This window comes from Erpetoichthys calabaricus, chromosome 10, assembly GCF_900747795.2.
Source record: "Erpetoichthys calabaricus chromosome 10, fErpCal1.3, whole genome shotgun sequence".
NCBI classification, from domain to species: domain Eukaryota; kingdom Metazoa; phylum Chordata; class Cladistia; order Polypteriformes; family Polypteridae; genus Erpetoichthys; species Erpetoichthys calabaricus.
Window position 1 is genome coordinate 47724125 of NC_041403.2, and position 23225 is coordinate 47747349.

Consider the following 23225-nt stretch of genomic DNA (forward strand, 5'->3'; position numbering starts at 1 on the left):
TGCATAGTTTATGTCTGTAACATTTCAGCTGACATATTGTCATTATTTGTTCACTGTAGGTTATAATATGATACATTTCACACCACTTCAAACTCTTGGCCTGTCTCGATCCTGTTACTCCTTGGCTGATCAGTTGGAATTAAATCCTGATTTTTCAAGACCTGGAAAAAAGTACAGCTGGATAGAAGTTGGGAAATTAGTAGATAAGCTGAAGAAAGAATGGAATATGCTTTGTCTTACAGATGTTGTCTATAACCATACAGGTATGAAAAATTTGCCATTCTGTTTAATAAGATATTTTCTAAATTTCTCTTATTTTTTTGGGTTATAGAATTCAGTCTAACAGTAACTTATAGATTAAGTAATCAATATAATGTCATAATACAGTTCAAACAGCTATTTTATGTAGAAGCCAAATTTTAAGAAAAATGTAACATCTGATTTCATTGTGTAAATGCCAAAGATGACGTGTTGGAATACAGAATGGTTAAACAAGGCCACTAAGGTTCCATATACATGATCACATTCTTCTTGTCAGTTTGAAGTGTTTCATTCCAAGCATATATTGGATGAAAATTAATCCTCCAGATATTGTGGTTATCTAATTTGCAGATTTACAGAATTTACATTTGAGTTTAACTATTCACAGTGCACACTTTGAATACAGTAAATGAAATGAGATGTTAAAAACAGAAAAGAAAATAAAAGGTTGCAGAGCTGTTTTTGTCATTTTTATGTTTATAAATTTATTCCATTGAGAAGGCTGGCATACTTTCTCACAGCACTGTAATTCATAATCTGTTCCTAGATGAGAATTTGTATTTGGGTAATTATATTTAAATTAAGTATAAGGGGGTCTGAATAGAGAAATAGGTTGATAAATAGGTTGTTAAATATTCACATATCCTAACATATTATCTACATAGTTATTTACATTATTTATAATCGTCAGATAGGATGTTCTACTTTAGATTTTGCGTGAAATTTAGTTTTATGACTGTATAATATATGTCTTGAAATTCTTCATTTTTAACTTGTGAGTGTTAAGCTTTATAATAACAAAGTATAACAAAGCATCAAATCTAAAAAAGATTAAAAAAAATGTGAACTATGGAAGTATACAAATTACCGCATAAAATGTGAAATGCAGCATTTGGTATTCAAAGTGATTATTGACCTGGAGCTGCTGGTTTAGAATGTGTGCCAGTTTGTTGTAGGGCACAGTTACACAGACATACACACATCATCATCACAGGGGCATGTTTAAAGGTTGGCATGCACTTTTTTTGGATGTAAGATGAAATTTAGAACATCCACAAGAGGCTACACACAGACCGTGACCAGGAGGCAGGATCCATGGAGCAGCAGGTTTATGCACTATGCCACTGTGCTGCCCTGCTTGAAATTATTAATATTTCAAAAGAACACAATAGTTTCTTGATTATTAGGTGATAGATGAGAGTCGTAGAACACAGAACCATCATTTAAATATCTTGGTTAAATATCTTACACTCTTGTTAACATCTTTCAAGCGTTGTGTGACATTACATATTGTAAAGAAGCTACTATACCACTGTGTGTGTGTATGTGTGTGAATATATATACTACTATAATGATAAGAACATTGGTTTCCTCCAATTTGTACATATTTTATTTTCTTTCATAGGGTAACATTTATGTGCTGTTTTTTGAAACCTTTGATTAGATTTAAAGTTGTATCTTCAGGCTAATGTACATTAATAGTACAGAAACTTGGCATATACACATAGATGCCTATCCAGGATGAAATGTGAGAAGGTTACAGAAAGATTTTTTTAGTATCATACTTAGTGCTTAATTAGACAAAAGCATTTCCATAAAAATACTTTTATGGATAACTGAATTTTCACTTGTTCATTTCTTTTACTGTTTTATAAGAATTAAATTCTGTTAAGTGGTAAAATTCCACATTTAACTAAAGTAATTATAATTATTATACAGTCTTTTTCCTATAGTTTAATTAGGTGATGATATTTTTAGTTAACACTATAATAACTGACCAATTTCTGTGTTCATTAACTATTTATCGCTAATTTTAACATTAGATTTGAATGTCTTGAATTTATAACCATAAGGCTTTAGTGTTGTATTTATATTTTTAGTAATGATTCAACATTATGATCATTGCTAAAACATTTAGGACAGTAACAATGAGAATGCATATTTCATGTCTGCTGTTAACTTTATTAGAGTGGTTATGTCTTCAGCCGCTACATTTTAAAATTTTCCTAACCCATGTTTTGTTTAATGTTTACATACTTAATTCTTTAGCTGCAAACAGCAAATGGCTCACACAACATCCAGAATGTGGCTACAATTTAGTGAACTCTCCACATTTGATACCAGCTTGGCTTCTGGACAGGGGTCTTTGGCATTTGACCTGTGATGTAGCTGATGGTAAATACAGTGAAAAAGGATTGCCTCCTCTTATTGAGAACAACCAACGGTTAAATGTAAGTTATATACTTGCTTATAATGTTAGATACTCACTCACTCACTCACTCACTCACTCACTCACTCACTCACTCACTCACTCCCTCCCTCCCCAATGGGAAATTCACATACTCCAGCATCAGCATACTGATAAATACAAAATTAATTAAAGAGTGATAAAAACACAGTGCAAGTTAAAAAGTGCAAGGTAGAGAGTGCGAGGCAGGTAAAACAGTCAATAACATTGTATAATGTTACCGTTTACCCCCACCCCCACACCCAATCCCATTGTCATAAGACCTAGATTTGAAAAATTCATGAACAATAAAATAGTAAGTAATTAGAAATGTCACAATGCCAGAATTTTTGGATTCGATACCAGTACCAGCAAAATTGTTCGATACAACAGCTAAAACATAAATTCCATTCAATGGCCTTTTTTTAAAATCTCTACATTGTTTGTGGTGAACAATACTGTGCCTTTTTTCTGTAATACAGTATAAAATAGATAAATAATTTTAATAAACAAATCATGTTTTTAAAGTCTGGTTTGCCAGTGAACTACTTGGTCAGGTTTGTAATACATACTACTATAAGATATATATTTGAATAATTACTTGGTTAAAAAGTATTATTAAAAAGCCATTTAAATATATGACATGTTGGTTTCACTTATGTGTTATACTAATCAATGGTAGTTTGCCTTCAAAAGTCAAATGAATGATGTAAATTTAGTGTTTCATATTTGTATTAAGCAATAAAACATGCTGTTTTATTTTTCTTGCTGTCTGGATGTTTTGGTGATTACACGTCCCTGTTAACACAGTACACATTATATTAATAGGGTTTTATTTTGGTATTAACACATCGTTCGTGTAGACAAGCCAAATAGCCAGTTTGTTTGAATCTTGCATCAATGTTTCTTGTTACAACTGTTCTTAATGTGCTGCCAGTCCTCCCACAGTCCTATACGTGAAACAGTGGATACGCCTAAGTTGCACTCCAGCGCAACCTTGAACTGTATACACTGTTTAGAAAACGTACAGATGCTTGGACTGATGGATATCTGTAGAGGTGCTCATTTTATTCAGGGAATAAATGCAAAGCCTCTATTCATTTATCAGGGCTGTGTATGGCACTATTTAAAAACTATTTGTCATCTTCTCTAATAAATACATGACAATACAAGTTAAAGCATTACATTTCATTTGATCAGGGATGTTATTTTCTTCTCAAAGCACACAATAATCTGTTTCTGAATTAATTCCATAATGGGATAAAAGTGTCTAACTCAAGACTGTGTGTATATGTTGCCTTTTTTTAAAATAAAATATGATTCCTGCACTTGATGTGTGTTAATGTGGTACTGTATCATTACCACAGGGAGATACAGTACATGTATTTATAAATGTATAATGTAGTGATGACCAGTAAAAATATCTAACATTTTCATTAGGAATGAAGATAAAAGACAAAAGCCATGGTGACCAATGCTGTACAACACCATGCAATGTTAAAATAGTTCATTACTCATGTTTCTTGTGTCACATAATGCATATGTCAGTTATCCACTGTGGAATATGACCCGGACACAGACAGGCAGACACGTTAGATTTACCCCACACACGTTTATTTAGGGTCACCATTACACAAATTCACTACTCACAACCCCAATACCCCTCAGTCCAGGCCAACACAATGCCTTCTCTCTTTTCTTCAGACCGCCTCCTTCTCTCCTCCAGAGACCTTGTCCACTCTTCCACCTGACTCAAGTCCTCCTCCGGATGTGCTCCAGGTGCGTCCCTGGCAATCTCCCACCAAAACGCCCCTGTGTGGCGGAAGTGCCGGCTGTATCCCCGGAGGCACTCCGGGTGTCCCTGTTCCTCTTCCCCCCCAGCACTTCCTGGTGTGGCAGAAGTGCTGAGGTCCAGGGTCCTCCAGGTATTGGGGTGCCCCCTGGCGGTGACCACGGGCCCCTACAGGGTCGAGCTTCTCAGCTCTGTACCCGTGGCCCCCAGGGCGGTTGCCCCCTCGAGGTCTGGAGGAGACACAAGCCCTCCTCCGGTCTTCTCGGGCGTCCCGGGTGGATACCACCCCCATCCAGGCACCACACCACTCATTTGTTCACAACATGCAAAAACATGCATTTTTTGCTAAAATTTTGTTAAGCAAATACTTCGGGGAAAATCTGCCTCTCCCTCTCATTCATTGATCAAGAGTTCTGTCTTCATTTCAAAAAGTCACCATTTCTAAAGTCTTTGTCATGAACTAGAAGTTCCTAAACACAAGAATCCCATAAACTGTTGCAAATAAAGCCTCACAAGTGGATGGCGCCATCAACCTTTGGCTTGTAGAACATACAGGGCAGGGTGCTCTGCAGTGGAAGCAACAAAAACCATGCAAATCCAGAAAGCAGAGGGACAAAACAGAGCATATGGGTCAAAAATTTAGAGACACAACAAAATATAATTGCAAGATCACTTAGCAATACCACTAAACACATTAAATGAACCACATGGCGCTATGTCTTTCCTCAGCCCATAGGGATAGGGCAGTCCCTTGACTGAGATAAACAGGTTGCCTTGCCTCTTGGGGAGCCACCCATAAAACACATGGAACATAACAGAACAAGCATATATACGGTACATAGAAATTAAATAATATGAAAAACTAATAATATGCACAGAATGCAAATAAATACCAAAATTAACAATATTAACATAGACAAAAAAATCAAAATGAATGACAACAACATTAAACAGGTATTTGAACACCAGCCAGGGGAGGAACCCCTGCTGAAACATAATAGTTTTAGAATGAATCCATTTGTTAACTTAGTGTGTATAAGCGTTTTATGTGTTATGGTTTTCATAATTTTGCAGTCTCTCTCTCTTCTTACATAAACATTACAATCACCACTGCCATTCTTTAGTTCCCGCCAGTGTTACAAGTTCATTTTTGTAGCACCAGGTAATTTACTCTAGAGCAGAGAGAGTGACTGGAAACTCACTTAGGACGTGCTGTTTAACAGGCTGTTTTATTGTGATGCCTGAGATAGCATCAAAATTTTAGTAAGTCAGGAATGCACGTTTGCTCAGCTACTAAAATTCTAAGTAAGAGTGAAATCATGCATTAGTCCCTTTCACACTTGTAAACTGCTTAAAAGAATTTACTACTTAAAGAATCAGCAAAAGCTAGCATTGGTATCTTGTGAAACATTGTTTAACTTTTTCTTATGTCAAGACCTAACATGATTCCCTGTAATCTACCACATCTGCATGTGATTCCGCTAAGTTATCAAATTATTGAATCACACAGGCAAGGTGCCATGACAGCTTAGCAGAAGATGTGCTGGCTTGTGAAATAATCATAAGTGATTTAGGGGAAGTTGTATATATATTTGAGATTACTTTGACAGTTTTCATAAATAAACAAAGAAGTATGTTTCTTGATTTTATTTTATCAAAACCAATCTGAAAATTTGGTTAGACTATAAAAAGATAGGTGCTCCTTTTTGAGCATTTTTGAGGTAGGTATGCAACTTTTGTTTCTCACCTGCTTTTTATTTCATTAATCTGAAGCATTTTCTATAAGCTTCAAGAGAGATTTGTTTGAGTCTTTGACGCGGTATTGAAATGCATGGTGTGCAGTGGTCATCTGGTGGAAACAATGTTTAAAGCTGCTTACAGCTTGAATAGTAAAATATGTCATAATTAATATATCTTTACATTTTTGTTATTTCAGATTTGGATTTTCAGTTTTTTGGTTTCCCCTTTTTTGTTTCGCAAGAAATGTCTGAAATTGTGTAGTAATTGAAGGCATGCAACACCTGATAAATATTTATCACCATCCAGTTTTTTTTTTTTTGTAATCGCTTTTTCATTAATAGAATGAAATGCAGTATATCAGATAGATAGATAGATAGATAGATAATTTATTGAGCAGCAATATCTGTATATGTGAAGCAGCAATGTTAATTTCCCATTGGGATTAATAAAGTATTTTCAAAGTATATCAAAATAATAAAGAACAACCTACTCCCTGTCTGACCCATCACTCCCTTCATTCATTTTTCAGGAGTCCTGCTTAGTACTAGCTCATTGCTTGGCTACCATGGCTCTTTGCATTATATCAACATTATAGAGAAGTGAACAATTTGGAAAGGAAAGCTAGGAAAAACATCATATGGTTGAAAGTATGCCTTGTGTATATGTGTATATCTGACATGCTTTAACAAGCAGAAGTATAATTCAATAGTGGAGATTCATAAATTGCCATTTAAAAAACAGAAATACACCTTTGTGGTTTAAAGACCAATCCATGGGAAGAAAGGCAAGACGTCAATTCCAAAGCTTGATATGTTCAAACGCACAATCCAGTAGTTCATTAAAGGATTTTATGGAAATAGTTTATTTAACAGTATTTTAGCAAAAAGCCATGTTTCTGGGAGGTTGTGAGCATATGACTAGGATATCTGAACTATGGATTATGCTACACAACAAAATTGACATTTTTTTATGGGCATTTTGATATTTTTTCTGTTTTTTTAGCATTGGTTCCCCATAGAAGTCAGATGTGTGATTGGCATCTTTTAAGTAAATAATTGCTGTACTTGCATCTTTTTTTTGGGGTGTTTGTGCATGTGTGTGTGTCTAGTTGCATGGCAAGAGCGGATCCCAGTGCGGGAGTAGACAGCCCTCCACTTAAAGCACAGGTGCAGGATTGCCCACGATCCTAATTGACGCCAGGAGCTGTGCCACGTCCCCATTTTAAAAAGGGAAGCATGAGTGCAAGGGGCAACAAAAAAGGAGAAGAACGAAAGGGAGAGCAGAGATTAAAGGAAGGAGTGTGAAGCAGGCAGGAGGCAAGCAAGAGCGGGTACAGGAGAAAGTGAGTGAGCACAAGTGTGAGAGGAGGCAAACAGCCATGAGGTGGAGAGACATAGGGATATCGTGTGGCCGGCACTCAGATCTGTGTTGGTGGATCACACCAGAAGGTGTGCTGCTCGCTGCATAAGTCCGGGAAGGCAGTGGGAGTGGGTGACAGAGGTTTGGATGGGGAGCATTTCTGTGTTCATGGACAGGATGGACCCGAGCCAGGGTCAGGATTGTGAGCCCTGCTGTTGAGCCATGGAAATGGCAGGGACCCAGACCTGTTGACCGCAGGATGATGGAAGGCTGTGTCTGTCAGGTAGGCGCCTCCTTAGCTGCAAGGTCAGGATAAGCTGAGGAGATGTCAGTTGATGGATGGCAACAGGGCTTGAGTTTTAAGGACAGTTTCCTGCCAGAGTTTTAACCTTGTTTTTAATGGATTTTCTATTTCTTGGATTTTAACCTCCACAGACACTTTTTTTTAAATGGATTATATATTTATTTAGAACGTTGCACTACACTTTGGAAAACTGTTTTGTTTAGTTTTTAATAAAAGCACTGTTCACCTTTTCACCATCTCCTTGCTTTTAGTGTATTTTATCCTCATCATTCCGTTATTGAGGGTGTTGGGTTCAAGAGGCTCGCAAAATGAAAGAGGGAGCATGGAGCTGACCCACACCATCACATGCCTACATTGCTAGGTCAGATGTTTGAGAATGTCCAACTATTAAAACCATTCTAGGCAATAATACATGCATACCACTTCTGACATTTTAATGACAATATTTGACATAGTGTCAAAATGGATAAAATTGTGTTATAAAAATCAATGTAAAAAACTAATATTATGTTTAACTGGAAAAATCCTAATTCACCTTCTAAAACTGAAGGGAAGAGCAATGTTCTTTATTATCTCAAATATGAAAAAAATAAAGTTCTCCTCATGGGTAATTCCATGTCAAATCATCACACTTTTAGACTTCTTCGTCACAGATTTTAATGAAATTAGGCATGCAGAGTTGGTCATATGAGTAACCAATGTAACTGAAATTGCAAGTGTCTTGGATCAGTATTATGAGGATCTGTTCAAAATTGTTTCCCAAGAACTCCTCGATTTAGTTCCAAAGCAAATGTGCGATTGAATGAGTTTCATTCAGTCGCTTCATACTATTGTACTTGGTTTTTTTTTTATTAGGTTTTGCTTTGTTCTTATGCTTTGTTTCTTAATGATAAAAATGATGTAATAATGCAGAAAATCAGACTGAGAATAGCTTTTCATAATAGTTTAAGTTAGTGCTGGGCGGTATGACCAAAATTCTATATCACGGTATTTTTCAAAATTATACCGGTTTCATGGTATTCAGTGGTATTTTTTTCCCATGCATGAGTGGATGTTAACCACATTTTCCACTGCAATTACTGCAGTAGACTGGCTAAGAATAACTTACTCCACTGTCATGAGAATTGTACATTGTACAAAAAAAACAGTTTAATGTGCACACAAGTATTAATACAGGTTTGCATGGCCCCATAAAGTGATAGTTTTCAAGAGGGTGGCACTAATAAAGAGAAGGAATCACATTGCATGATAGTTGCAGTCAAAATATAGAACCTTCTTCTTGAACAGATTTTGCAAACAACTTAAACTATAATTGTGACAACATATTTTCAACCATCCGAAGAGGCGTGTAGACTTAGTAAAATATCCAGAGGTTCTTGTCAAAAATTGTATTGCACTGAACATGTCTTAGAAAAGGAATAAATAGTAAATATTTTTTGTAATCCAACTACACTTTCTGTTAATGTTAACAATCTCTGTCCACGGACACGTTAGTTATATGGATTGTAATGGTGTTGGATAACACGATCCACCGCTTGCTTTTTTTGTCATAGGCATTACCTCTAGCAAACATGTCTACAAGTGACATCTGACTTGAGTGTCCTCTAGCTTTTTCAGTTTTACCTGAGGACATGGAGGGTGCCAATCTTAGTTCCATACGTTCATGGTACTCTAAAGTATGTTTGTGGCTAACGTGGTGCAGCAAATTGCTCATGTTGCCACCTCCGGCAACAACTTTAGCTCGACAGCATTTGTAGTAAATAGTTGTTTGGTCCACATCTGACCTTTTAAAACCAAAGTATCTCCAGAAAACAGACACAGCTCCTTTTTTCGGCAAAAATTGTTTGCTACAGCTTCAGTTTCAGAGTTTGGTCCACATCCGACCTTTTTAAACCAAAGTATCTCCAGAAAACAGACACAGCTCCTTTTTTCGGCAAAAATCGTCTGCTACAGCTTCAGTTTCGGAATGTTCTCTGTCCATTTTCACCACTCAATACCTCCACTAACACATGTACTCTGTTGCATGCATGTTTAGCGGTGTAGCAGTGAAAAAGGTCTCCCCTTAAACAATTTCTCACGGTGCCACATTCTGAACATTGTTTAGGCTATTTAAACCGGTGTTGCTGTATAAGAAAATCCATATCATAACAAAAATAAAAAGCAGTTTTCGGTATGAAACGGTATACCTCCCATCACTACTTTATGTGCTTAGAAAGCAACTGTAAACCAGAAATAAAAATATATATATATATTTTTCATCACGACTCTTGTGCAGTGTATTTAAATTATGGTTGTATGAGGTGTATTTTAGAGCTATATATTTTAAACAATGTATTTATTATTCCATAGGCTATACGCAAAATAATATGGGAAGATGTTTACCCTAAACTTAAACTGTGGGAATTTTTCCAAGTAAATGTGGAGAAGGCCGTGGAGCAGTTTAAAACGCTCCTTGTCCAAGGTAAAATTGTTTTTATATTCCTAAGTGTAATTTATATAAAGGAGTAATATATTTTCAAATTAACTGTGAATTTAATGACATAGGTAGTCCTTAACTGATCGATGTTGAATAATTTTTAAAACCACTACATTTTCAGTGCAGTATTTTGTGATTATTTTGAAAATGCTTCAATTAGAATGCTTAAAAAAATATTGTTACACATACAAATGTGTAAAATTAAGGTATGTTTGTAAATCAGTTTTTCATATTATTATTTGTAAAATGTGCATGTATTCAAAAATTTGTTTTATGTTGCTTACCCCATTTGATTTGCAGTAATGGCAGGGAATTATTTTTAGTCTCATATTTTCCTGGAGAACAGTGATAACATATTGATAGAATGGCCATCAATGGAGACCAATGCTGGAGCACAGCAGACAGTATTAAACAACCCATTAAAAGAAAATCTCACATTACCTGTGTTACATAATACACACCAAGTCATTCAGTTGTATTCTCACAATCGGCAAAATACACTCATTTTTTCTAATGAATCAGAGCAGGGCACACAAAGGAAATGTGTTCACAAAATCATTGAGCATTTGATTTTAATACTCACTTTAATTCACTGGTAAAGAGCCCTGTTTTTAATTCAACTACAGTGGAACCTCGAGATACGAGCACCTCTGTATACGAGAAATTCAAAATACGAGGAAAGTATGAGCGAAAAATTCAGCTCTAAATACGAGCATTGGTTCGCGTAACGAGCCACGAGCCAGGCTGTGGGTATAGCTCGCGGCTTAGCAAGGGGGCGTGGTAGCAGTTGCGAGCCGCGATCTGCGGTGTCTGCGTTTCTCACTTAAGTGCACAGGTGGGAAACTGCCCATATCCATGATTGTTCCTGTGGCTGATGGGCTGCAGCTGCCATGTCCTCCCCGCATATATAGAGAAGCGCGAGCCGGTTAAGGGGGAGAAAAAGTAAAAGAAAAGAGAGAGAGAGAGAGAGAGAGAAGGAGAAGGCAGGCAGGCAGGCAGGCAAGTGCAGGCTCGCGTGTAGCTGAACAGGCGAGCCAAACAGCTGAAGCAGGACGGTGTAGAGAAGGTCAGCTGCATTAAGAGTGTCTCGCCTGTTGCAGAGCCCGCAGGTGAGACGCTAACAGAGAAGAAGCACCGGCGATTGTCATCTGTTTTTTAAAGATGGCATCCTTTTGACGTTTTAACCTCGTGTTAAAGGATTGTTATTCTTGTGTATTTTAAACCTCCACTTCACAACTGTTTTAAGGATTATTTATTTAAAGATTTATTGAATGCTCTACTGCACTTTGGACACCTGTTTTGATTCTTTTAATAATCAGTTATATTATTTACCAGTGTTATTTATTAAAGGTAGACTACAGTATATATAATTTATCAGTGTTATTTGTTAGGAAAATTGATTTTTATGTTAATATATTTGGGGTGCAGAACGGATTAACTGGATTTCCATTATTTTCAATGGGGAAGTTTGTTCTAGATATGAGAAATTCGCTATACAAGCTCAGTTCTGGAACGAATTAAACTCGTATCTAGAGGTTCCACTGTATCATTATTTCTTCCGTTAATAAATATTAAATGAAATTTGCACTACTTTTCCTTTTTACCTAATCAGTCTTATTTATGAAAGCAAAGCAATTTAAAGTGCATGTTAGAAACAGTGTTAATCTTATTAACAAAAATTAAAGTGAAAACTATTGTTAACAAAAAACAGAACTAAAAATCTCTGAAAACTACAAAAAAAAGAAAAAGTAAAATTGGAGGAAAAATATTTTTTTGTAATTTAGATTTTCACAACTCTTTTCTGTTTGCATAATGTGCTTGCAAGCTTGTTTAATTGTCGGTGTATTCATTAGAGTCACTCACCTAGTAGCTTCTTTTGCACTGAGCACCTCCCTACATTAACTCATGTGTCTTGATTGGCATCAGCTAATTGTTGTCTTCTGGCATCATCTTGTGATAACATTCAGCAATAGACATTTAAATATTAAGTAAATTATGTTGCCTGTTACTCAGGAAAATATATTAAGTATGAGCTACCTAAATTGAAGCAGCAACTACTGAAGTTTTGAATCGCAGCACTATCAGGTGCGAAAGGACAACGTGACATACATGCTGAGGTGGTCAGCAACACCTTACCTATACTCCTGTTACTTGTATTTTAGTAAATTTCAGGACAAATTGTATGTTTTAGAGTGGTCTTTGGACACATTGTACTTGTACTCCATTGTGGATACCCTTGTTTCCGTGACATTAGAATTTTTCACATTTTGTTTTAACTTCCTCAAGTCTCTTTTACAGTGAAGAACAATTTCCAACTCCTCATTATCAGCTGGCTTATTCTGTGGATTTAATTGTTCATTTTCAGCTATCAGTGAGTCTTCCTTTCTAGAACTGAGAACCAATAGTGTAGCCTCATCACTTTCTAATGACCTATTCTGTGTATCTCAAAGGTTATAACTGTCTGTCAGTCACAGATGTAGTTGTCAGTAAGTCACAACATTTACCAAACATTAAAGGGAAATCACTAAAAACACACTATCTGTCTTTTTTAGACAATCCAGTTAAGTAGCTTTTAAAATTAGTGCTGTGGTGGATTTGTCAAGTAGCTCAAGTTGCCCTCTTAGCTCCAAATTCAGTCAGTATTTACAATGTGGATCAGAGCAGAGTACCTACCTATTATTTATCTCTGTTAACATTTAGATAGGGCTACGGAAGCTCATTATTGTCATTTGATAAAAAATGAATAAATAGCCGTATTTTGCAAAACTATTGCCTGCATGCCATAGGTGTAATTGCAGTGGCAGATTAAGTAGACTCCTAGCTTATAAACAGTGCTATCAGATGAGTCAGTGTTGCATGTATACAGTTAGTTTTAAGCAGGGTTTTTATTGCTGTTTTAAGGTTTATACGCAATGGAAGATTAATAGATGTAACTTATTCCACAGCACAGAAAGGAAATGTATTTTGTTAATTGAGAGTGAGTAGTGGAACATTTTCCTAAAACAGGTAGCTACAATATTTCTGTGAAATAATTTCTTTTTAGAATGGTGGGAATAAGCTTCTGTGGAGGTCTGAAATGTAAAGGGTTGTTTTAGTTGCACAGAGCTGAACCATTTGTATAGATTCGTTAGCAGTTTAAAACAAATTGGTTTGTGTAAAATGCATACAATTTTTTATAGTATCTATTAATCACTCTTTTTGGCTATTCTAGTTTTTTTTTGGAAATAGTACTTTTAATTTACTGAGAGATGTACTGTGTGTTTTTGTTGGGCTTTTAATGTAAAGATTTTCAATACTTTAATCAAAGTAACTTGAGACCTTGATTAGCTTTTTGACCTGATACTTTTATATTCAAGTATATTTTTAAATTTTGAATACCTTTACTTAAATATTTCTTAAAGTAGCAATATTTTTGCTGGAGGATCTGTGCGGCCTACTCAACCCATAATAACATGCAAGCATATCATTTTCAGTGTGAAGTGATCTTACTGCTCGCAAGTTGAATTGCGCCCCTAGATATGAAAGTGTTTTTAAAATTAAATAGCCATTTGCTTAAACATATTGCAGGTTAAAATAACAAATGACAACAGATCATAGTAGTTATTTTATTCTTCCATTTTATGACTTGAACTGTTACATTATGATGAGAAAATTGTGCTCTGTCGCAGATAGTCTATTAAGTTGACCAATAATGCCTGCTGTGTCCTTTGTAAATATTTAATATTACCACAGAACTGGCTTTATAGAATAAAAATGAATGTTGATTCAGCTTAAAATGCATTTTTTTTCTTAATTCAGGTAAACATAAAACTAAGGGCAAATTAGATCCCAAGCAACATCTAAAAATTATTCAAGATCCTAATTTTAAGAGGTTTGGCAGTACTGTGGATTTGAACTTAGCATTGGAAACATTCGTTCCAAACAGGTAATGTGTAAATGAAATGTCAAAATCAATGTGTTTTTTAATCCTTTTCTAAGACATAGTAATAGTTTTTATTGCCTTCAAGCTTCTTGTATGGAGCGTCAGTAATATATTTTGGTTTAGCTGTTTTGTGTGTCTTAGTAATGTAATAAAAATAGTAAAAGAACATTAAAACAAGAAATTAAAAGTTGCATTATACTAATTATGTTTTTATATACAAATTATAATTGCTAAAGCTAACAAAATTAGTGAGCCAGAAAATGAATCTTTGAAATTTATTCTCTAGATATGTGCTTTCAACAGTGCACTACAAAATGGTTAAAATATCTTAATTTTTTAAATCCTTATTAAATAATAAAGCAATGGTCCTTCAGCAATTGAAGAATGCTGCAATTGGTTCCGTAAAAGACTGGAAGAATTGAATGGCGAGCGCTATAGGGAAGTTCAATATCACCAGGAACAGGCTAGTGTCTTCATTTTTTTTCCTTGCTAAAATATACCTAATTTGTTTACTTTTAAAGTTATTCTTTGTTTTTGTAACAAAGAGAAAATATTTCATTTGTTCTTTTAGGCTGTAAACTGCATTCTTGGTAATGTCACTTATGAACGACTTGCAGACCATGGTCCTAAACTGGGCCCAGTTACTCGGAAAGATCCTATAGTGACACGGTATGTACAGCATGGTTGGAATTAATCACTAAGATTAAAAAAATATTAGCATTAACCAGACAGTTACCCTTTTAAATTATTATGTTTTGACAACAGTGCACATACAAACAAATAACTGTTCACCCTTATTAAACAGATGATTTGTTTAAACCAGTTTTGCTTATAAATTCTTTTTTGAATAAATGAGCGTGGATTAATTTAGTTTTCAAGTTTAGCTTAAGTTATCGCAAATTCCGGACTGATGTTTTTTTTTTTCTTCACAGCATTGTTTTAGAAAACAGGAAAAATGTCAACCACTTTGCAGATCATATAGATATAGTGTGCGTATGGGCATACAGGTGGAATCCCATTATAGTGAAACTCACGGGTCCATAAAAATATTTCATTACAACGGAAATTTCATTATTGTGAATATGAGGAAAATACGTATAGCGTATACAGGTGCGAATGGACAACTCCGTAACTGCTGTGCTGCGTTTGGTAAAGAGTAAACCAAGGACAAAGCTATTGGTTGTCCTCTGCAGGATCAGGGTTACCGCATACCTTGCTTGTCGCAAAATGTTTAACATTTAACACCGGGCTTTGATCTGCTCTTCCTCACACTTTCCTGATCTGTCTTCTCCAGACCGCATCTGCCACAGCTGTGATTCCGAGCTGCTGGTATTCTTCTAATCCAGGGGTGCCCACACTTTTTCGGCTTGCGAGCTACTTTTAAAATGACCAGGTCGAAATGATCTACCTACATTAAAAATGCTATATATATATATATATATATATATATATATATATATATATATATATATAATATATACACTGAGTATGATTTATACATAAAATATATGTTGTCGTTCCTTGCGAATACTGAATAACCTTTATGGCACAATAACAATTCAATATATTTATGGTCACTGCAGTATTTGGATTTAATAATCTTCATGTGGGAAAAGGCTGACTCGCATAAATAAGTAGAGCCGAATTATACAGTCAAGGAGGTAGCACATTTCCTCATGTTTGGGTACTTTTCCTCTGTGAGTAAGTTCCAAAACTGTCCATGAGCCCCATACTTCAGCTGAATGTCATCCTGTAGTGTCAAAATCTCGTCCTCTACTGTAGAGGAGTTTTAGGTGAAACAGTGTTGCAATTTTTGATGCAACATCTGCCCTAAATGGATAGCACTTAAATGTAGCGATTGGCTGAAGTAAAGCTGAGTCTTGAAACCGTCTGTCAAAGTCTGGCAGGCAATTTTCAATCTGCTCTGTGTAGCGTATGCTGTCAAGTTGCGCACACGCCTTCCATTGCGTCTGCGGCTCTGACGCGAGGTTTTGGATGTTCCCCAAATCAAGGCGCTGCAGTTTTGAGGACAGATGTTGCATTTTTTCGTTTAAAAGCATTAACTGAGCTAATCATATTGACCATGGAGTTCTCTTTTCCTTTCAGTTGTAAATTAAGCTCATTCAACATGTTGGTCAGATCGGAAAAAAATGCCAAGTCTAGCAGCCATTGATCGTTATTAAGTTGCTTGTATTCTGCATGTTTAATGACAAGGAGAAACTCCTTTTTCTCCGGTCAGGGGTCTTGAAATCTCAGCAGAAATTTCTCCCTAGCCATCTGTCTCAAAGAAGACCTCTTTTATCATCTCTCCATCTTGGAAGGACTTCTTATGCTTAATGATCGAGTGACTCACCCGGAACGATGCTTCGGTGTGTCTGCCTTTGCTTTTGAATTCAGCTGAGTGAAAAATGATGGCTGTCCGATTAACTGCGATTTTAGTTCCCTCTCCTTTCTCTTTTTCAGATCGCTTTTCGGAAGGAAGTCAGTTTCATAGTTTTTATGAACATTTCAAAAGTGCCTTTCCACATTTTCCTTCTTTGGAATAGCAATGATAGATTGACAGATCAGATAAACGTACTTTGATTGTGACATTTTGAGAAAAAAATCCTCTTCCAATTCCACATCCAGCCCATACCCAGCCCCCCCCCCCCCCCCCAAAACAACAAATTTTCTTTTAAATCCCTTCTTTAGTCAATATAAATTGGAAGGATAACTAGATCACAGCCAGAGTTTTGCAATAGCTTGCGCGTTTGATCGTGCGTGCGGGATGACCAGTGTGTTAGAAGAAAAGAGATCTCAGACTAGCCGCCCTGTATGTCAGTAAAGTGGCAAATGCCATAGGGAGGCTATATAGACTAATGTTTAAAAAAAATTTTTTGAATGCAACGCGATCTACCTGCACTACCTTTCTGATCTGCCGGTCGATTGCGATCGACATATTGGGCACCCCTGTTCTAATCTGAAGATGGGAGCTAAAGCAGGACGATTGCCCATGCCATGGCTCCTAACAGCTCCTATTCTGAATGAAGTCTTGCGACTGTACCTGTCTTCTTTATTCAGTAATAAAATACCTATATTTTTCTTGAAAACCTGGACTCATCTTCCTGTCTCTCATGACCCAAAACTGACAATACCTATATAAAAAAAAAAGTGCTTCTTAAACTGCAAAAAATATTTTATTTGAAAATGAGACGTTAGATGTAACTTTTTTATAGGAATACAGATAAAATACAAAATGAATATGAGACGTTAGATATAAAATTTTTATTAGAAATACAGGTATGAACGCAGAATAAAAACGAGACATAAAATGAAACATTAGATATAATTTTTTTAAAATAGAAATACAGGTTTTAATACATAATGAAATTATGACATTAGATGTATTTTTTAATAACAATACATGTATGTAACTCAGAATGAAAGCAAGTCACTAGATGAAGATGAAGGCGCAATTCCAAAATGCTTTTGCCATGTCGTTTTTCTTCATTCCAGAATCAAATTTTTCCCGGATTGTTAATTTTTCTTTTAGTCTAAATTGATGCCGTTTCTCACTTTTTTGTTCATCTCAAATAAAACTTTGAGAACCACTCTGAAACTCTTGAACAGTATTGTATCCGCACACAACAGAACTACCCACACGGACACTTGGTGGAGCAATGACTCAGAATTTGGCTGTATGTATGATGTCACTTGCTGACCATGCCCAAGACCGGAAATTTTGCAACTGACTATCTCTCTCTTTGAGACAACCCATTGTAGGGTTCCCGAGACTTGGCATGGAAAGTGTAGGAGTGGCATTAAGTATTTTTTTGCATCGCATTATTATGTTCGGTGGTTATTTTTGATTGAAAAAACATTTATTACTCGGAGATTTAATTTTTGTTAAAATGAGATTCGTTTAGCATGATGTTCTATGAATGTTTGTCCGATCCCAAAAATGTGTTTGTTATTCTGAAAATTTTGTTACTGCGGTATTCGCTATAACAGGATTTAACCTGTGTGTGTGCGTGTGTGTGTGTGTGTGTGTGTGTATGTATATGTATGTATGTGTGTAATATAATATAATTTCACGTATATAATGTAACCTTTGGAATGTCTTCTTTTAGATATTTCACATATAGTTATAAGGATATGTCTTTGGTTGAGGAAGAGAAGCTATTGAACCAACCTGATAAAGCTTGCCACTTTTTGGCACATAATGGCTGGGTAATGGGAGATGATCCTCTCAGGAATTTTGCTGAACCAGGTGACTTTTTTATACATCCTGTATTCTATCCATGATTTTTCTACTTGCAAGTAATTTTCTACTTATACTGTTAAACTATGCCTGTGTACAACTGGTTATTGTTTTTATAGACTCCTCAATGTTTGTTCCCATCTTCTTTATCATACACGTTTTAATGTTGTATTATACTTTATCTTGTTGTTTGTGTTGTATTTTTGCCACTTACATTTTTATGAATGAGTGAAGACACCGTATAAAAATACTTTATGTTTAGTATCTGAAATTTTCAGCTTACATCAAAAGATTCATTGGTCTTCTTCAGAATGTGGAAAACAGAAAAGAAAAATCATGTATTTTTGTATTATTTTATATTCAATACTATTTATATTGTATCTTTTTATGTCTAACATGGTGTTATTAGTGTAGACTGGAGGGATACTTGTGAACTGTTTTTGAACCTAGAATGACTCCAAGCAGACACAAGTGCACTGAACAAATGCATTTCATTAAATAAATACAAGTAGGAGAGCTCAAAATAATAAGCAAAAAAACTTTTTTTACACTTTAGCAGATATTCCGTCTTTTCCTATCACCTCTGTTCAGTTTATACCTTTTTCTTTTTTTATTCTGACTCCAAGTTCCATTTAAGTCTCAGCATATTTGAAGGGTCAGTTTCAGTCCGTCCCAAACCACCTCCAGGTCAGGAGCTGGCCTCCATTTGGGCCAATGACATCAAAATAGAGTTTCCCTTTGACTTCTGATGTCCCTGTAATGCCTGGCACAGTCTTGACCCTAAAGAGTCAGAACACTGTGGCATTGTTTTTATGAAGGAAGACATGCATTTGGTACCTTTAACGGTTTCTCCTTCCTTCTGGCAACTGAAAAGCATTGTCATTCTGGTGCTTACTGACATCACTCCTTCATTACTTAAAATGTTGTACTATTGATACCTTTGTAAAGCTTTCTGGTTAAATGGGATGTTTTTTCATTAGAACAATTTTGACTTAGGTCTATCAGCCCAGCAAGTTCCCAAATCTAATTCCTTCAAAATTACGTTTTTTTTTTTTTTTAGTTTGAAGTTTCTGAAAATTTCCACGACCTACTATTCTACTTGTTCAATTGTTCAATTTGTCCGTAGTTCTGTGTGAAGAAATACTTTAAAGCACCTGAACAATTCATTTTAAAATAAAAGCAGGGATCCATAGTACTAAACCCTTTCATAATCCTTGCATAATTTCACTTCAGTAATATTTTCTTCCCTAAAACTGTAAAGGTTCAACTCCTTAAATCTTTCTTCAAACTGTAAGTCAGTCTAGTGGCTCATCTTGAGAGTTTCTCAGTCTTGCTATATTTTTTTTATATATAACATGGAGACTAAAACAGCATAATACAAAGACAAAATATGTACAATGCAGAGGCCAAAGCTGTATGTTTCCTTTGTATTGTTTAATTATTTAATAGTAATAGCACAATTTTCATTGGAATTTATATGTATTTATCCCACACTTACTGTAAGTGCAGTATTAATATGGAAAAAGATTTCCTTTGATCATCATTCCTCTTCTTTGTTTGACAATATGCAGAAAGAACCCCTCCAATTCATAAGATAATTTTATGGAGCGCTTTCATGTTTTACCATTTTTTTCTTAGGCTGACACATTTAATCACAGTTTCTGATACTTCAGTTTTAGAATATTTATTAACAAGGTTCACTGACTATACTTAAAAATCTGGGGTGCCCAATACATAACTTTCTAAATATTTTCAACACAAGTTTAATATTAGTCTGCTTTAAAGTCAAATCTATTATAGTCATAGGCATAAAACGTAATAAATGCTTTTTTGTAATCAGATTTTAACTGCTGAGTCTGCAGTAATACCTTGGTTAATGAAGAAGATATGTTTCAGGACTTTAGTTTGTTAAAAGAAATGTCATTATCAGAGGTAGATGTACCTATGGTAATGAGGGGGATTGAAGATGGGGGGGTTTGCTGTACATGTTGCTGCCATCCCAGAATTCCGTGGCTCCTTTTGTGCTACTCCATGAACTCTCAATAGCCTTATTTCCTGCCTGTACATTCAGGCTGCCGGCTGTGCCTCACACTGTTCACTTGGGGTCAGAAGCAAATCTGTCTGCCTCACTTTTCAGAACTTTGTGAGCCGAATCATACTGGGATCCTTAAGGAGACTTGCTGGTGGTCATGCACCAATGGAAGAAGAGGAGTGCATCGTACTTTCAGGTGAGTACTCACAATCCATACACTATACACCAGCTCCTTTCATAGCCATCTGCTAACCCTAATGATTCTGCTGTGTGGCATTTCTTTTATCCAACTTCTACCATTATTATAATCTACATTTATTTTCTAAAGATATTGCTTTACATTTTGTGACATGTTGTGCAAATTATATTTATTACTTTATAATATATTAAAGTTCTTACAGCACTCATGGAATAAAAAGCACTTGCATAAAATAACTTTATTCCACAGTACACACAATAACAATGCTAAAAATAGACAATTACAAGTAATGGAGCTGCACAATGACTTCCATGGTGTTCTAGCAGACAGCTACATGAACTTGTGCTGCACCGTAGAACATTTTATTCTGACTTTGTTATAAAGGAGTGTCATTCTCGGCAGATTCATTAACTGAGGTATTACTGCTGTTGTAATTTTAAACCTTAAAAGTTCCATGCTGAAGTTCTGGATTGAAAACAGTGTTCACAAATGTCTTTCTTTTAAATAACTAAATACTTATGCCAGATTTTTCAAACCTGTGAACAGTGGTCATACTTTTGTTGGTATTGGCATTGGAAAACTTTGAATTTTAAAAGAAAGAAAGAAAGTTAAAATATTTTGCATGACCCTAGACAAACTGGGCTGGGAGGAGGGTTTCAATGTTAAATAATTGAAAAATTTTACTGTGTCTCCCACTGTGTGAATAAAGAAATCAAAACTATAAACAGAAGTGGTGACATATAATTAGATAGACAGAAAATACACATTATCTTTGGTAGCATTTATAGGTAGTAGTATTTAAGTTTTTAAAAGATCTACAGTGCAGGATTTTTATTGAAGGGTGTGAACTTATGCCAATACAAAAGAAAAGAATGTACTATGTACTGAGTGTAATTAAGAGACATGTAGTTTTTATTATCATGGAAAGTGACCACAGTTTACGTAAATACACACCATATGCAGCTGTACCCTAGTTTTTTTTTTTGTTTTTTTTTTGCTATCCACTTTTGTGTCTAAATGCTACTAGCACATGTATTTCACACCGGGGATATGCTGTGCTGCATGAATCTACACAGCAACGGTGAGAGAGACAAAGCAAAGAATGCTCCAAAATGCCTCCAGTGCAAAAAAGATTTAATATACAAAAGAGGGGGAAAAAAAGGTATCATAATAATAATAGTGCTAATAAGGAATGATTTAATTAAAGGTAACGCAACAAATATAACAACTGATTTTCCCTTCAGTAATAATTTTTTGTCCAATTTTACTCTGAAATGTAAATAAGTGTTGAAAATAGATACATGAATATAATTCAAAAGTATTGGTGTAACAAATTCTGATTTTTTGCAGTATCATTTACCTTAGGTTATTGAATAATTGCAGACCTTGAATGGTTGGAGTCAATCTGTACTTTGAAGCTGATTTTGTAGAAAATTGTATTATTAAAATTGGTAATTTGCACGTATTAGAAAAGTATTTTACACACATGAGAAAAGCAGATATAATATTTCACTAAGCATTAAGATGTAAGAGTTACAATTAAAAAGGCTTATGTTACATATATTTTTATTATTTTGTCTAAGCCTTAAATCAACAATAGTTCATAAGCCAAAGGTCAGACATGCTAGAGGGCCGAAGAATGGGCCCCTTGCATAGAGAAGGGAATGTGAACTCTTTGGCTGTAAATAAAGCTGGCAAGTGCCAGTTAGAAGGGAGCAACGATAAGCCTTGTCAAACAGAAATAATGAACAGAGAGGGGTTTGACACCCCCATAACTAAGAATTATTGGTGGAGTTAATTAGAGGCAGGACTAGTGCAATGGAATGGTAGAAGTCAGATGAGGAAGAATAATGGCTGAAATGATAAGAATTGTGGTAAAAGTAAAAGGTGCCCATTACTGGGGGATCATTGTTCCATCTTAAGTGAGTCTGTATGCGCACCGTACAATAAAGCTTAATTCTGCTGTCTGTTCTGAGTCTCCGAGTGCCTTCATTGGGGTTAAGGGTGCCTGTGTCAGCCTTCTTGAACAATTTCACAATATGACTGCTAACTGTATATTAGCCATTAGCTGCTGCTGTTTTCATTTTTATAAGACTTAATTCTGAAGCTTAACTTCATTTGATATCCATTTTGCTGCTATGCTTTAAACTAACCTACAATGTAAATTGTATAATTTTTCTATTTTTTCTAACTATAAGATCTCATTGTATATTTGCTTAACACTTAACTATTTTTGAATAGAATAGAATGCCTTTTATTGTCACTATACACATTTACAATGAGATTATTGAGATTTTGAGTCAAAATTTTAATATCGCAAGATGCGTCTTTCTGTTTCAAGTAACCATCTTAATTCAAATTACATGGAATTAAAGTGGAGAGGGATTAAGTGTATATTACAAGATTCAGCTATTAAATAATATAATCCTATGATATTTGTTGCAGTATTAATATTTCAGCTTTTTATAATGTATAAAATCAGTTTTTTATCACATTCTTGCTGATTTTGTTGTTACAGTGTACAGCTTATATGGGTTTGGACTTTTGAGGATGATCTCTCTTTATGATGCGTGTGTGGGTTTGAACTGAATTTGGGAAAATGCATGCATTTTTTCAATTTTTTTTTTTATTGTTAATAGGGACATATATTTTTTTTTATATTGCTTCTTCTGA

General features: G+C 35.2%; 1 protein-coding gene across 5 annotated transcripts in view; it reads left to right on the forward strand.

The window, feature by feature from the left end:
- The window catches only part of agla (amylo-alpha-1, 6-glucosidase, 4-alpha-glucanotransferase a), a 104304-nt gene that overhangs the window by 13903 nt on the left and 67176 nt on the right, over window positions 1-23225 (forward strand). For all 5 annotated transcript variants that reach the window (XM_028811136.2, XM_028811132.2, XM_028811134.2 and 2 more), the window contains exons 5-11: window positions 60-263; window positions 2311-2492; window positions 10033-10144; window positions 13958-14084; window positions 14442-14544; window positions 14653-14750; window positions 18191-18330. In XM_028811136.2, coding sequence (XP_028666969.1) covers window positions 60-263; window positions 2311-2492; window positions 10033-10144; window positions 13958-14084; window positions 14442-14544; window positions 14653-14750; window positions 18191-18330 — 966 coding nt within the window. The remainder of the gene's footprint in view (window positions 1-59; window positions 264-2310; window positions 2493-10032; window positions 10145-13957; window positions 14085-14441; window positions 14545-14652; window positions 14751-18190; window positions 18331-23225) is intronic.